Source organism: Notechis scutatus, chromosome 1 (assembly GCF_049901735.1).
Source record: "Notechis scutatus isolate UNSWTSFEM ecotype Mainland chromosome 1, rNotScu1.2, whole genome shotgun sequence".
Lineage (NCBI taxonomy): Eukaryota > Metazoa > Chordata > Lepidosauria > Squamata > Elapidae > Notechis > Notechis scutatus.
Genome location: NC_142009.1, coordinates 322,957,117 through 322,974,108, shown reverse-complemented (window position 1 = coordinate 322,974,108; position 16,992 = coordinate 322,957,117). Strand labels below are relative to the sequence as shown.

At 41.4% G+C, this 16,992-nt stretch overlaps 1 protein-coding gene across 1 annotated transcript in view; it reads left to right on the top strand.

The window, feature by feature from the left end:
- The window catches only part of CPAMD8 (C3 and PZP like alpha-2-macroglobulin domain containing 8), a 61,196-nt gene that overhangs the window by 27,070 nt on the left and 17,134 nt on the right, over positions 1-16,992 (top strand). Inside the window, exons 20-30 of the mRNA XM_026670929.2 lie at positions 2,882-3,110; positions 4,944-5,097; positions 5,803-5,945; positions 6,483-6,534; positions 8,473-8,771; positions 8,907-9,132; positions 12,324-12,500; positions 12,654-12,735; positions 13,585-13,741; positions 15,122-15,196; positions 16,266-16,431. Coding sequence (XP_026526714.2) covers positions 2,882-3,110; positions 4,944-5,097; positions 5,803-5,945; positions 6,483-6,534; positions 8,473-8,771; positions 8,907-9,132; positions 12,324-12,500; positions 12,654-12,735; positions 13,585-13,741; positions 15,122-15,196; positions 16,266-16,431 — 1,760 coding nt within the window. The remainder of the gene's footprint in view (positions 1-2,881; positions 3,111-4,943; positions 5,098-5,802; positions 5,946-6,482; positions 6,535-8,472; positions 8,772-8,906; positions 9,133-12,323; positions 12,501-12,653; positions 12,736-13,584; positions 13,742-15,121; positions 15,197-16,265; positions 16,432-16,992) is intronic.

The following is a 16,992-nucleotide window of genomic DNA, read 5'->3' as shown; positions in this document are numbered from 1 at the left end:
AGATGTTTGGACTGTAAACAGCTTTTTAATTAATTGATTGATTTGACTGATTGTGTGCCATCAAGTTAATGTTCACTCTTAGTGATCACATGGATGGATTTTTTTTTCTCCATTACTGCCCTTAACTGAGTCCTTCAGATGTTCTCAGTTACCTCTGTAACTGAGTCCATGCAAATTGTTACTGGTTTCCTTTTTTCCTTCCATCTTTCCCGACTCCCGTGCAACTAGGTCTTCACATAGTTTGAACCTTGGTTGATTTGTTCAATGATCCATTTGTTTTTTTTCTTAGCTGTAAACAGTATTTTCAGAAGCCTTCTCTAACACCAAAGTTCAGAACATCAGTACTCTTTATATCCTGTTGCTTCAAAGTCTAACTTTTGCTTCCATAGAGTGTCACAGGGAAGAGTATTTCTTTTATTATTTTGATCTTTGTAGGTATAGAAATGATCTCTTCCAAGGACTTTATGGCTGCTCTGCCAAGTATTAATCTGTGGTATATTTCTTGACTACTTGTTCATTTACTCTTGATAATTGATCCTAAAAAAGTAAAAGCTATCTACCACTTCAGTCTTCATTGTCAGTTCTAAGAATAGTTGTTAACTGGTTGTGTCTAATGTGGACTTCTTTGTATTTAATTTTAGTCTCATTTTTACACTGTGCTCCTACTTTTATTACTAAATCGTTTGCATTTTCATCATCAGAGTAGTGTCATCTGCATAACACAGTGATATTTTTCCTCCAGTTTTAAAACAATTCTTATCTTTTTCCAATTCAGCGTCCATTAATATATATTTGGCATACATATTGAATAAATAAAGGGAGGGCATACAGCCTTGCTGCACTCTTTGCCATCCTGGAGTTTATCAGTTTCACTATGCTTGGTCCATACTGTGGCGTGATTTATATATAAGTTTCACATGAGGATAATAAGATGTTCTAGGAGTCCCATTTTTGTGAGCATATTTGCACAGCTTGACATGATTGAAAGAGGAAGCAAAAAAGCTTCTACGGATATCAGAGATTGTCTCTTAGAAAGTCTTGGGCCTTGTCACAGGAGCCAAATATCTGTGTCTATGTTTGCATTCAGACACCTGCTTTGGCAGATAATGAATACCATGTGGTATGCAAAACTTCTTGTTACTGGTTAGAGAATCCCAGTTAGAGAATAGTGCCATGGCTAATTGTTTCATTAAATGGTTTAGAGTGCAACTGGAAACTACTTTTATCTGACAAGGATCTGTCTTTGCCAATTCGCCCTTGTGGGAAACTATACCCAATTTTCTTCCTCTCTATCCTCTTTTTGTTGTCGTCTGATCAACAGGGGTCATTCTATTGTAATTTAAGCCCCCCCCTTTTTTTTTACATTCACTGACTTACATTTAAAATATGGTAAGACAAGGAACAGCATAGCGGATACAATGGCATACATTTAACATTCATTTTCTTTATCTAAATGTTAAATGGGGAATATTCTGAAGTTTCCTTAAGCTAGCAAAGAGAATTTCTTGTACAAAAAATGATCTGGTAGTGTCTTGATTTGGTTAGTACACCACAACTTTTTAAATCTTTCTTCTATCAAAATTCTTTTGTCTTTGCAGGACTGCTGGCAATCATACTGCAGTTGCCATTTTGCAAATAACTATATGGTGCTACATGGATACTAACTTTTCATTTAGCACTTGTCTTGCTCTTAAGTGCTTGCCAGATTTGAAAATCCACTACCATAGAAAAAGACATTAATTCGTTAGAAGAACATCTTTGCATGCGCAAGACCCTAGATTTAACACAGTTAACAGGGTCTAATTTTTTCTGATATCATGGGTGAGAGTGAACAATAAGCCATGATTTGTTAACTAAGATAAACCTTTAACCATGGTGTATAAATTATAGTGACTGGGTTCATGCAAGACTGTGATGTAGTATTTATAGATGTTGGAGAAGAGCTAAGAAAACTGGATTCAAGAACATGTTCAGCTATAGAACCTCATTGGTTGACTAGAGCAGTCACTGAGCCTTACCAGACAAGGAAGCATTGCATTTAAATGCTGGAATTCTCCTTTGCTTGATATGATATTCACTGCAAGTTATAGCTTGCTTGTTGTAAAAAGAAAAAGGAAACTTGGCATCTAGACAGTCCTGAAGAAAGATATGGGTAGATAACAAGCTTTTTTTTTTTTTATCTCCCATTGCTGTCTTTGAAAAAAGGAGAAAGCACTGCTTTCCATGGCCCTTGGCTATGATTTTGGGATTGGACCTGGAACAGAAAGGCAACTGAACAGGGGAAGACGGGGAGGGCAAGAGAATAAAATAAGGAGAGTGTAAGGGCCAAAAATGTATCCCCATATGTGGCTGCTCCCAAAGTATAGAATATTGCCTGGATATAGGAAATTTGCAGAGAATATCCTGCGCACTATCGTTGACTCTGCCAGGAATATGCAGGCTTGCATATGTGTAGAAGTCCCACCATGACCCTTCCACTGGAGTCTTGTGGTGGCAATGTGGCTAAAGGAGAATTGGGACAATGTGACAACAAGCTGTCCATGACTTACAGATTTCCCTATTGTTTCATGCAGCATAGGAAGCTTTACATGTGGACAACAATATCCTGTGCTGGACCCATTTGAAATACATAGAGAGGAAGGTTAAACTGAAGGCTCAGGCACATTTGGCTTAATGTCAGATTTACACAGAGCTTACTATCTCCATCCAACTTTTCAGTAGGACAACGCTATGGATTTTTTTTTTAAAGGAAAGGTGCCATATTTGTTGCTGCTTGTTGTGTTCAGAATACTTGATACTTTTTAAAGCCTTTGATGTCTCTTTCTCTGGTCCTGGTTCCCAATGACTCTTCTTTTCTCCTCCCTCTCCCATATTTTAACAGTGATGTTTCAGGAGAAGCTCAGCTACGTGTTGACGTTCCAGACTCCATTACCACATGGGTGATGGAGGCTGTTGGACTCTCTGAGAGAGGACTAGGCTTGGCGAGACAGACTGAACTCAAGACCTTCAAGCCATTCTTCATTGAGTTCACCCTTCCATACCACATAATCCGCGGGGAACAGGCAAAGATTCCTCTCACAGTCCACAATTACTTACCCATGTGTTTGGAGGTGAGATTACTGATTGACTGATTTAAAAGACTTACAAGCAGTGGTGGGATTCAACCAGTGTAACAACCGGTTCAGTGAGTGTGTGTGTTTTGTGTGTGCGCGCACAGCGTTTTAAAAACAGCCATTTACAGCTAAAACTTAACTTCTGCTGCAGCCCCAGTGAGTAAAACAGCTGAGGCGCGGGAATCCGTTGTGCTACGCGAATCAGCTGGGCTTCAAAACAAGGAAATAAAGGATAGACTAGGGCAGGTGGGCGGGGCCAACTGATAGCTGGAACTACTGGTTCACCCGAACCGGCCCGTACTGGTTGAATCCCACTCCTCTTTACAGTCCTTCAGGCATCTTATATGCTAAACTCTGGCTGGATGACACCAACAATAATACAAATGTAAAAGAAACAACAAAAACCAGTATGTACAAAATGACACCCAATGCCTTCAAACAATAGCCCCCGTAACATAAACCTCATAATCACTGGGCTCCAGTCTCATCCTATCCCAGTGATTGGGGGCTGGGGGGGAAGAACCAGTTTCTAAGGCCTTCTGGAAGGTTGGAAGGGTGGAAGTCTGCCAGAACTCATGGGCGGTGTTCCACAGGGCAGGCACTGCTACTTGCTAGATCCTGCCAGATTGGTTCCATCTGACCTGATAGAATGGACAGTTATCCTCAGGAGAGACTGTCATGCAGATGACAGCACCTTGAATTGGACCTGAAAGGAAACAAAGCCACTGCAGCTCCCACAGCGGTGGTGCAACATGAGCAAGCTAAGGGGTGCCTGAAACTGCACACACCATTGTATTCTGGACCAGTTGTGGTTTCATCATGGTCTTCAAGGTCATCCCAATGTAGCTTGCATAGCAGTGATCCAGTTGTGAAGTGACCAAACTCTTAAATGACTGTGAGCTCAGTTTCCTAGACCAGGAATGTGTGCACCCTGGACCTCCCAAATTGTGTACCAGCTCTGCTAGGAGAAAGCTACTCCATCAAGAGTGGGGGGGGGGGGGAATCCAAACCTACTCCATTCAGAGCGTCACAACTTCCAGATGGCATCACCTGCCCAAATCAAGATGTAGATGTATAACTGGGCATCATTGGCACACTGATGACACTGTAGCCATTCTGCCAAAAAATATCGCCTAGTGGTTTAATGTAGGTGTTAAAGAGAGACCCAAACCCCAAGGAACCCTTCACAAGAGGGACTTAGGTTTGGACCTCTTCCCTTGTGACCAATACTGACTGCAACTGGTCACAGAGGAAGAAGGAGAACACTGCCCTCCGATCCACAACCTGGCCCAGAATGATAGTGTTGTTCAATATGTGTTTATGTTTTCTGGGGAATCCATGATTTAGAAGCCACAGTGGCTGATTCCCATAATATCCTAAACCAAAGCAACCACCTCAATTACATTACTATATGCCATAATAAGTGGCTTGGGTCAGACTCTGAATATACAGATAGTATCCAGTGAGTGAAGAACCTGCTAACTCTTAGGTCGCTCAGATGTTGCAAATCATTAAAAAAAATGGAAAGAGATTTCAAATTACATATTTTAATAGTACAATACACCATTATTAAGAGAAACTTAAGGGTAACAAAGTGCACACAATCCACTTTACTTAGAAGAAAAAATATATTACCAGGGATAGTAATTTGATCGCTGTACTTTGCTATTATTGAACTCTTCCCTACAATTCAAGGCACTAGAAAGATCATCTTAGCTGGTGCTAAGCTTATGTGATCTGCTATTCCTACTCCAACATTCTTGAGTATGACCCTGATGACTAGCTGGACTGACCTATCGTAATCCTTGTTCCTTCCTTACAATCATACAGGTTCATGTGAAAATCTCAGTCGCCAAAGGCATCAAGTTTGTGGGACATCCTGGGAAGCAACACTTGACAAGGAAAAAATGTGTAGCCCGTGGCAAAGCCAAGCCCACCTCTGTTGTGCTATCTTTTGGTGAACTGGGGCAGAACAACATCACAGGTAGCGCGTTTGAATGGGGAATCTTAGTTTGGTATTCCTTTCAAAAAAATTGAAAGTTGTTACAAGTAGTTATCTCTGTTCAATGTATTTTGTCTACCTGCAAAAGATATAGATTCTATATTATAGAATTTCTATCTATAGACATATAGACATCTATAGAATCTAGAGAGAAAACTATAGACATTTTTCATAAAAAATCTTATCCACAACTGGCTAAAGGGAAAGAGTTTTGCGCTCCTCCTGAATATAATCACTTTTTAGTACATTCTCAGCCAAAGGGATAGAAACCTTTTGTGCAAGAATCCACAACCTATTTTTGCCAATGGCATGTGTAGAATTTTAGGTTCTCTCACAAATGGCTGCCATGCAGGAAACTACCTGCAAAACTCCTTCAGAGTATTTTCTACCATCTTGGTGGTCTCTTTGCCATTTTTTTTGTTTTTTGGAAAGAGGAACATATTAGCCATGCATTGCGCTATAGCCCATCGAGGAAAGCTAGACATTTTGGAACGAATACCATTTTGGAGGCTGGCATTGCATCTTGAAAAATAGCTTCCTATTTATTTATTCATTTTGAACAAACTAGCCTAGAAAAGGCAGAGTATATGCCAGATGACAAGAAAAATACCTGTGTGGCCATGTTCTGCTGAGTTTCAGTCGAGGACCAAGTTATTGAGAATTCATATTTCTCCGTGTTATCTTTAGCAAAAGCCTTTGCTTATAGTGGAAGCAGCTGCTGCCAAGACAACATTCAACTCACAAAGAATGGCAAACATTCTGAGGATGCTCACATAGACAGGAGGACTCCTATTGGTGTTGACTATGTACGGAGGAGCGTTATTATTGAGGTAAGCAAGCACATAGTCTTTTCGGAGAAATAGTTGCAGCTGGGAAGAGGGAGAAATGACCATTAGATTCAAGCTGCAGAAGCAAGAAGAGATGCTAGATAAATGGTAGGATGTAGGATTTGGGGTTTTAAAACCAAGACCCACAGATCTCCACATGAGTGTGCCTGGCATGTTAAAAAATGAATTCTTCTATTAATATTTCTTCTTGCTGGTACTTCAAGAGAAAGGTGAACTATTTCCAAAGGTTCCCCAATTGCAAAATCCTGTTTCCAAGAATATTTATAGGAACTCAGTGCTTTCTCTTAGACATCAAACCAAGCTTTGGTCAAACTTTAATCATCATTCATTTTTGTGTCATTGATTGATTTCTTAAAATCTTTATGTCGGTATACTAGATTTGTATTTTTGCTTTACTTTGTTGTGGGGTTGGGCATTCAGTAAACTAAATTTGAAGTTTTTCTTCAGATACTTTTTGTTAAAGAGAAAGCCGTTGAATTTTGCGTAGGTATCTCTGAAAAAAAAAAATTCTTTTTGCAGCCAGAGGGTCTGACCAGAGAATACACCTACAGTGTTTTCTTCTGTCCTAACGGTAAGAGAATTTCAGTAGCAGTTTTTGCAGCTGCGTTTCAGCAAAATTCAGCACCAGTTTCCCTCCCTCAAAGGCTCATTATTAAGCACTGCTAGCTGCATTTAATAATTATGTCCTGACAACATTTCTTCTTCTTCTCCTCCCCACTGTCCTGTTGAGGAAGTAGCCTTTGTTTGCCTTTAGCTGTTCAAATTAAAAGAGTTGTGTTATCCCTCTTATCCCAAGAAAAGCCTTGTTGTATGAAAAATCTACAGTTAACAATCGCTAACAATCTCCTGGTGGCAGTTGGAGATTGCTGTGAGTGTGCCCTCTCTTCCAGTCACTGAGTGTTGCCTTCTGGCCATTTTGGCTTGAGCTGATGGAGAAGTGAGCCATCGGATGCCACATAGGGATCTGCTTGGGTAATGTCTAATCAATGTCTAAACATACTTTGCAAAGCACCTGTCAGGGTTCCGGGGATTGCCCTGATTAAATCATGAATCTTGAGCCAAGCTTCAAAAGAATCCAAAAGATTTATTAGGAGCAATATGTCGGCATTAACCTTTGTATTTGTATATCATGCAGACCCTTATGTTCATGACTGAAGCACTCTTCTCAACATTCAATAGACTTCTTTTTCGTATATAGGTGTTTAATGGTCATGATAGACCTGTTCAGAGAGTGGGAGCTAAGGAAGTCAAACTGGGAAAAGAGCCAGGTTCTGCCAGCTATGTATGTACTGCCAAGTCTTTTATGAGAATGAAAAGTGTGGGCAAAAGTGAAAGTGAGATCGCCTAAAATTCTTCAAAACCCCACAGCCAAGCCTTCTACAAAAACTCTAAATCCATGTCTCAAAATAGTTTGGATGACGAGTGGAACAGACGTGGTCATGGAAGAAATCTTGATCTTAACACCTCTCCTCTGGATTATTTTGGGATACGTTTATGCTTTTCCAGAAGAGCAGTACACTCACATTCAGAAATAGCGTGAGTAGCAGGTCACTGGCACAGATAGCTTTCACACCAGTAACCTGTTGCTTGGATAGCATGGCAGTTAGCTAAAGCCTCTGTCTCAAGTACTTATTCACAGTTACCCAAGTTACCCCCTACAAGCTATAAAGATCGTGCTTAGTGGCTGGTTTGCTCCTTTGTATGTGATACTAGGTGAGAGGGGAAACCCAGCCTATGGATTTTACCAGTTTCTATCTTTAAATTGCTCCAGATTAAACTGTAAAGATAGTACAGTGGTACCTTGGTACACAACTGCTTTGAAATTCATTGAATTTGGTATTCAATGAATTTTGATGTGAAAATGTTATCCTGGTTATTCACCATTTGTTTGACACTCAATGCATAACTTGTTGCCTTTTGACTCACTACACTATTTCTTATGGGAAAAATTTGTTCGGTATTCATTGTTTTCAGTACTCATCCTGCCTTCTGGAACCAATTAATGATGAGTACCAAGGTACCACTGAACCACTTCCCCCCCAGCATCATTCTTGACAATGATTAAAGCTCAGCTGTTGGGACAGCACAACTCATAAGGCTACCAAGAAGGGATCTAGGGTTGCAGGCATTCCAAAGGCTATAAAATAGGAAGCCAATGCTTCTTAACAAATGTGATTCTAAAAATGTTGCCATTTTGTTGACAGGATCCCCGGCCACTAAATCTTCTGTATTCTCTGGGGAAACGTTATTTAAAGGAGTTTCATTGCAATTAATCTCCAATTAAAACATATAGATTACGTTCTTGCTGAGGGGTGAGAAAGGATGTACCCCAGGAAACCCTGACTTGAGCATATGGAGTTTGAGTTATTCACTGTGGTCTTTTTGCTCTAAAACTATTTTACATAAGGGGAGATTAGTTTAAAAGAGGACCATGAAGATGTGTCTTTGGAGGTGCATTGCTGTGAATGAGACTGAACACTGACAGTGTTTTTGGTTTATTTTTGACTAGAGAAAATTCACATTTCCACTCCTAATAAGTATGAGTACCAGTATGTGCAGAAACCTGCCCACATGATGCGCTTTGATGTTGCCATCAAGGCCCACAATAATGCCCACATCACTTTGTCCTCTGCCCCCCATGACATGGCGGAGATGACTGAAATTGTCATTGGTGGGCACCAGAACTCCAAAACTTGGATCTCTACTAGCAAGATGGGTGAGCCGATGGCCAGCACAGAGACTATAGGCATCCTTTCGTGGGACGAATTTCGAAGTTTTTGGATCAGCTGGGCCCACGGAGTCATCCAGGTGAGGTTTTTTTCCTTGTTTTATTCTCATTATCTTTATATTAATTAGGTAATGCTTTCAGGAGTTCCCCTTAAGCAGCTCATGATAATATGCCTCCCCTGCCTGGATTTTGGTGTGTTATTTTTCTCTGTGCAGGTGGGCCACGGCTCCTTCACTCTCAATGAGTCCATCATTGTGACTTGGTCCACCTCCAAGCAGCCGGAGGTGAAGTATATCGGCTTCTCCACAGGTTGGGGTTCTGCGGGCGAATTCAAAATCTGGAGGAAAGAGGAGACGGATGAGAATCACAATGAAGCCTTCACCCTGGGCGTTCCTCACAATGTGATTCCAGGCTCAGAGAGAGCTACTGCCTCTGTTATTGGTAGGAACAATTAAAGTCAGCTTTGTTGGGACAGACTCATGGCAGGAGTTCATACCGTATCGGCATTACAGGAAGCTGTCTGTATCGGAGCAAAGAAGGAAATTATTTAATGCCTCATTTGGTATCTCTCAAGCAGAGCGCAAAAATTAAATTCTTGTCTGCTTATTTCCCTAGAACTGGATTCCGAGGTGCATTTTTTTTTTCTGGATTGGGGTACTTCATTTTTTTTAGTTTTCTTTAATAACAATTGTGGCATTTTGGAATTTGTGTCTCATTCCACAATACATTCCAGTGCCGAAGACTTTTTGCAAGTATGCACCCTAACTAGGTGAGGAGGAATTAGCCGGAGCAGCTGATACATAATATAGTAATATGCTGTCTTGGAATACAGAGGCTCCACTTAGCTAGAATGACTAATGTATGTAAATATATCTAATCTTTTTATCAAAATAATCTAAGATTACACTGACCAGGGAAGAGAACCTTCCCTTCAGGGCACAGTCCCTTGTTCCTGGGAAGTGTAATGTGGCAAGCACAATTTGGTTACATGCCATAAGATACTGTTGGCATAAATTAATTCAATTTTAGTCTAGAATTTTGCCTTAGTTTTTCGAGAAACTACTTCTAGTCTCAGCTGTCTTGCCCATTTGATTATTTTAGGAAGAAGAGAAAGCCTAGATCAGAGGGTAAGATCTGAGTTGGCATCAGACCTGATTGGTTTTTCTTTTTAATCTGGGTACATCAGTGTTTCCTAAATTTAAAAACAAAAGCACACACTTAAAAATATTGTCTGTTAAGATCTGAGGTTCAATTATTTCAGTAGTTCGCTTAAGACTCTTAAGACCTTTTATTGGAAGAATATTAGAAATCCTTAGGTTATTGGGCATCTCCATAGGATTAACTGGATTTCTAGTGTATAATATACAATAAAATATAAATAGGTACCTTTATTGTGATAGGGTAATCCCATTTTGTGAATTGCATATAAATGAGAAACCAATAGTTAGGAATATAAAATTCAGTATAGAAGAGGGTATGCTGAGGCCTCAGGGCTATATGAAGTCCTTGGATTTGTGTGTGTTCCACATAAATGCTTGGAACCAGGAATGCGGAATACTGACAGCAGAATTCTTGATCACCAAACAGTATTCTAGGCCCTATAATAGGTTTAATAGTTTTTTAAAAATATCTTCCTGTGACTGTGCTGACTTTACATCTCATCCTCCCTGTGCCCTTCTCCAAAGTGTTAACTGTGGTTCTCAGACTCCAAAAGGCGCTGCTTGAGTGCAGTTGTTTTTCTTTCAGATGAAAGGTTGAAGGTTTCAGATAAAAAGGCCTTTACAGATTTTGACAGGCTTGATTTTTTTTTTCCTTATTGCAAAAGGTCCCCAAATTCTAGTACCTCTCTAGTACCTTTGCTTTGGTTGAGTGACTGGTATAGATGGTCTTTCCTAGGTTAACCGGGAAGGATTTATGCAATACACTAAGCCAGAAAAAATATGTATAAACAAACCAAAGTTTCAGCAACTATATATTAAACATATTTCTCTACAGGTCGTCCTCAGCCATAAGTGAGCGCAAAATTTCTGTTACTAAATGAGACAGTTGTTAAATGACTTTTGCCCATTTTACAACCTTCCTTACTACAGTTGTTAAGTGAATCAGTGCAATTAAGTTAGTAACGCAGTTAAGTGGATTTGGCTTCCCCGTTGGCTTTGCTTGTCAGAAGGTCGCAAAAGGGGATCACATGACCCCGGTGACTGCAACCGTCATAAATATGAGTCAGTTGTCAAGCATCTGAATTTTGGTCACAGGGTATCATAGACCATAGGGATGCTGCAACAAGCACAAATGTGAAAAGCAGTCATGTCACTTTTTCCAGTGCCATTGTAACTTCAAGTGGTCACTAAACGAACTGTTGTAAGTTGAGGACTATCGCTATAGTAACTTTTCAGCTACCGTATATGCCGGCGTATAAGACGACCCGGCGTATAAGGCGACCCCCAACATTTCCACTCAAAATATAGTTTGTTATATACTCGCCCCCTCTTCCGCACGCCTTCCACTTTTGCACTTTTTTTTTTTTAGGCACTTTTGTCTACCGTGGAAAGCGAATCCCGTGTAGCCGAAAGGAGCAGCCAGCCTTCTCCCAGCTCCCAAGGAAGCGAGGCTCGCACCGCCGGGCTCCGCTGAGGTATCCGGCTGGGGCTGTCAGGAGTTGTTACCGCTGGCGCGGCTCGCGCGGCTCCAGTCCCGCGTTGCCTCGGGAAGGGAAAGGCAAAAGGAAGAGCCGCGGCTTTTGCCTTTCCTTCCCGAGGCAACGCGGGATTGGAGCCGCGCGGAGCCACGCCAGCGGTAACAACTCCTGACAGCCCCAGCCGGATACCTCAGCGGAGCTCGGGCGGTCGAGCCTCGTTTCCTTGGGCTGGGAGAAGGCTGGCTGCTCCTTCGGCTTCACGGGATTCGTTTCCACGTTGTGCAAAAGTGCCTCAGCCGCGGGCAGCCGCAGTGCTTCCCAATTACTATTTGCTGGCGTATAAGGCGACCCGGCATATAAGACGACCCCCAATTGGAGGCATCTTTTTCAGGGCAAAAAAGTCGTCTTATACGCCGGCAAATACTATATACTATATATTACGCAAATTAAATACAAATATCCCTAAATACTACTCTTTTCAAAATACTCAGTTGAGAACGGCCCTATTTTTTCTCTCTCTCTCAGCATCCTATAATAATGGTACTCTTTCATACCATTTTTGTTGGTGGTGGTGCTAGATGATTGAATTTGGTTGCCTGGAAAACGTGAAACCACCCGAAGTATTGAAATAGGAACTAAGGACACATAAAGACCTTGATTTTACCACCTTGAATGAAAATAAATGGATTCATTTGATTCTTCTAAATTCCGAGTCGTGTTTTGCATCAGGGCCTCTCCAAGTGTGGGCTTCAGCAATTGCTTCCCGGGTACCCTGTAATAAAAGACCTTAGACCAGCATCCACCATGTTGACTAGGGAATTCTGGGAGTTGAAGTTCGAGCATATTCAACTTGCCAAGATTGAGAGAATCTGTCTTATACTGATGGACTTGTGGACTCTGCTCTGTTTTCTGCTCGCTCCCACCTGGGAGAATCAGTACTGACCTTAGAAGGCAAGTTTTTCTGGCTGATACTATGCTTTTCTTTTGGTACCAGGAGATGTGATGGGGCCAACGCTGAACAATCTGGATAACCTCCTTCAATTGCCCTTTGGTTGCGGAGAGCAGAATATGATTCATTTTGCTCCCAACATCTTTGTCCTCAAGTATCTGCAGAAGACCAAACAACTTAGCCCAGAGGTAGAGAGCGAAGCCACCGATTACCTGGTGCAAGGTACTGACCATTGAAAGGCTACAGGGATATTTTCTAAGAGGAGATTCAGAAAGCAATTGCTTCTGGCCCCAACATGCAAAAAGTTTCACTTCGGTAAATAAAGTTTGACCTATACGTTCAGCTTCTATGTACTGTCTTATGGGTTCTTTCCAGGATACCAGCGCCAACTGACCTACAAGAGGCAAGATGGTTCCTACAGTGCCTTTGGGGAAAGGGATTCCTCAGGGAGCATGTGGTATGTTGCAAATTAATGGGTAGGAAGATAACATTATATTTGTCCCATGGTGTTCAGATTAGTTGCACATGAGATATTTGTCCTGCCCTGCAATTGACGCTGACATGGAGTTCTGCAGCTAAACCGAAACATTTCTGGCTTAGTTGAAGTATAGAAGAAAATACTGAGATAAACAGTCTGTGAGCCGTGGTGGTGCAGTGGTTAGAATGCAGTGCTGCAGGCTACTTCTGCTGACTGCCAGCTGACTGTAGTTCGGCACTTCAATTCTCACCAGCTCAAGGTTGACTCAGCCTTCCGAGGTCGGTAAAATGAGGACCCAGATTGTTGGGGGCAATATGCTGACTCTATAAACTGCTTAGGGCTGTGAAGCGGTATATACATCTAAGTGCTATTGCTATGGCACAGACACTAGGGCCACAGATTGGGTGGTTTCTCATAGGCAAGAAAATGTGCCTCAAAGCTCTGTTGCTCCTTTCCCATTCAAGCCATGGCACCACTGCATTTCATTGTGCTTCTTTGGAATTGAGCAGTTCTCTACTCCACCTTCATTCACCATGGGTTGTGGGTTTGTAAGTGCAAAAACAAATGCAGCAAAACAGGGACAAAGTTGATAGGGGAAGACCAGCCTGAAGGCCCATTTTATAACTTTCTCATTAATAAGCTGGAAGAATGCTTGGCAACTCCCAGAGAAAATAGCAGTAAGGAAGATACTTATGGGGCAGAATGAAAATGTTCCTCGGGGTTGGGAGTATGAAGTCAGTGGCTGGGGAGATACAACCTCACACAGTAGTAAGTAGCCAAGTACGGTGGCAATCATCCTCAGGCACTTTATGACCTTTGTATTTCCAGGCTAACAGCCTTTGTTCTGAAATCTTTTGCTCAGTCCCGGGAATTCATTTTCATTGACCCCAAAGAACTTTTAGCTGCCAAGGATTGGATCATCCAACATCAGAAGGAAGATGGCTCATTTCCAGCCATGGGCAGGATACTCAATAAGGACATCCAGGTACCAAAAGGGTGGGTGGGTTAGATTTGCAATTATACCCTGACAAGCTTCTAGACCAGTGTTTTCAAAGTTGGATTTGTTACAGTTTGAAGGATTAGCCTGTGGTGTTGATAAGTAAAGTCTACATCGAAGGGGAGGGGAGGAGAATGGACCTTGATGCTCTCTGTTCTTGGTTGTTTTCTTGCAAATATGTGATTGATGATACCAAGTAACATCATCAGTGCTAGTAAGGAATGGAGTTTGCTCTTAGCTTATATTCTAGTGGCTTGTCCTGTGCTGGTTTTACAGGTTCTTTGGTTGAGCTGTTTACTGTTGGCTTGTTTGGCAGCTCCTTGATAGGGGTGTTGTTTATTTGATGGTTGGACTGATGTTAATCTTGGAGTTAATCTGGGTGCTGATTGCTGGTGGGGGGTGTTTTGTGCTCCCCCCCCTTTTTTGGCTGGTTTATTGTTTCTTTTGCATAGTATATACATAATATTTATATCTATGTGCCTGTTAATGGTTAATTTGTCAGAGTGCCAGGCTTCTAGAAATTCCCTAGTGTTTTGGGATTTGGCTCAGTCTCAGATGATCAATATTTCCCAATTGAAACTATGGTTCATATCTTATGAAATTGAAGAGTTTTCATCGTCTTCTAACTGCTAGTTGGCACTCATGGATGCATTCTGTCTGTTTATCCTACATAGTGGCTGTTATCCTACATAACCATTACATTGAATGTTGTAGATGACTCCAGTTTTTTCTTCTAGGGTTGCTGGGTCTTTTGCTTTTTGAAAGAATCAAAATATTTACAAGACAAAGAAACTTACATCCTAGTAAACACTAACACAACACAAAAACTAGGCAACTGGATCAACAGAATTCTCAGTGACCTCCCTAAGAAAGGCCAAATTACCAACGAGGAAGAGTGGTGGATGAGAGCCCATCCTCCCACGCTTCTACAGTTTTAAAATGTTTACTAGTTTCACCTATTTGGTTGGAAAAGGCACATGTTTCCAGCTATTGCTATATCAAGAATGCACACTTGCCATCTTGATTAGGGATAAGTTTCAGCTATTTTTCTAATTCTCAACAATAGAGTGTTTCAGGATGAAAGTTATAAGATTTCTCTTCAGTCTTTTATCCATAAATTAAATAATTTCTTCCCAACTAGGGAATTAATAGTTATTACACATTCTCTAACGATTCAGTCATTCATAAAGATATACATTTCCCATTCAGAGAGGCAAAGAAATGCTGTTCCACTGCTTTCTTCGTGCATTTTTTGTTCAGAATCTCTTGAGAAATGTTGAAAATGTGAAAAGAGGGGATTGGATTCAAGTGCAGATCTTTTATTCATAAAAGTTTCTTTTATAATCCTTTTATTTCTTTTTCTTCCAGGGTGGAATTCATGGGAAGATTTCTGTAACAGCATATGTAGTAGCAGCATTACTGGAAACAGGGGTGACTTCTGAGGTAAAAGATAAATGTGTCCAAGACATTCCACATTTTGCCCAATATTTATGTTTTGCAGTATGCTGGTTGGTGCAGTTTCCCAGGAACTGAGGTGAACTATCGCTACACTGGAAGAAACTCCCTCAAAGTTGATTAGACTACTGAAACACCACGCCTTTTTTTTTTTTGCCTTTCTTTTAAATTTAGCATCAGTGTGGCTTGATAGCTCCCTTTTGCAGAAATCACTCACGCTGTTTAAAAATCAAACAACAGACAGAATATGAAGGAACGATATGGATTGGGTGGTAGATTTGTTGCGAACTGTGCACTCTCTTCATGTTCAAAAGGAGGGAGCATGGATGCTATGCTCGCTCTTGTTGGGATGAATTTAGCAATAGTTACAGGGCAGTTTAGACCAACCTTGGCAAGTTTAAGACTTGTGGACTTCAACTCCCAGAATTCCTGAGCTAACATGACTGGAGGAGGAATTCTGGGAGTTAAAGTCCACAAGTCTTAAGGTTGCCAAGGTTGGAGACCCCTGGTTTTGACCCTCTATCACAGGGGTCTTCAAACTTGACAGCTTTAAGACTTGTGGACTTTAACTCCCAGAATTCCTCCTCCAGTCATGTTAGCTCAGGAATTCTGGGAATTGAAGTCCACAAGTCTTAAACTTGCCAAGGTTGGAGACCCCTTGATCTATCAGGTTAGAGAATGAAAACTGTAGCACAGCAGAAGTGTCCTGAGCTTAATTAATACATTTCCAGGATTGATCATAGCTGTGTTCTGAGAGGATGAACTTACTGGGCAAAATTAACAAAGTCCTTTTGTTGTCTTTGGGATGTTTTTAAGTCCTTCTGTGGGAGGAATACCCTTTCATATCTCCACACAGGATTTTGAATCTCCTGCCTGAGTTGTTGTGGGATGGGGTTGGGATAGGGCAGCCTATTTTCTGGCTAACATAGTAATTCTATTGTGTCTGAGAGAGGAAGACACACATTTCCTACTGATCATTCAAGGCTTCAATTAATATGGCTGTTGTAACAAGTTGAATCTGCATCCATGATTCTCCTTCTTCCTTTTTCTGGCTTAGGAAGAAAAAGGAGCTATTACCAAAGCACAGCACTTCTTAGAATCCAACCTGTACTCAGTAGAAGACCCTTACACCATTGTCTTGACTACCTGTGCTCTCACACTCCTGCGCAGCCCTTCAGCATCAGCAGCTCTTCGGAAGATGAATGCCATAGCTATTACACAAGGTAAAGATGCCGCAGCGGTAACCTCTGTCCTAGGGTACTTCCACTTGGCATTTTGTCGATGCATTTGGATTGGCACAGAGCCCTGTGATTCCTTAGCACTGGCATCATTGGGAAGTTGGGCCTGTTGCTATCCAGCTTAAGTGTTGTTAATTCAGGCAGAAAGAAAGCCACAGAGAAAATCCATCTGGTTGCTAGGAGTTAAAAGGAGTTGAAGGGAATGAGATGCTATCCCATTAGTGGGAATTCCTAGCTCAGGGGAAAGGCAGTGAAGTAAAACCAGTGGGAACCTGTCCGTGTCTCAGTGTGATAATTGTCCAAAAGCAAAATGCAATGGGACCAAGTTTGGTGTGGAGAGAGAAGGGGGGCATAAGAAAGATTTTTAAAAACTGTGGAAATTTCCCCCTGGTGAATCTAAAGGGAGAAGCGATTGGGTAATGGGTTGGAATATTAGTGACTGCCCAATTTTGAGCTTCTTTCCTTATTCTGTCTGAGTTACGCAACTCTGGATGGACTGTATACTGCCTGTGTATTTCCTGGTGCAAATGCTCACACACGCAACAG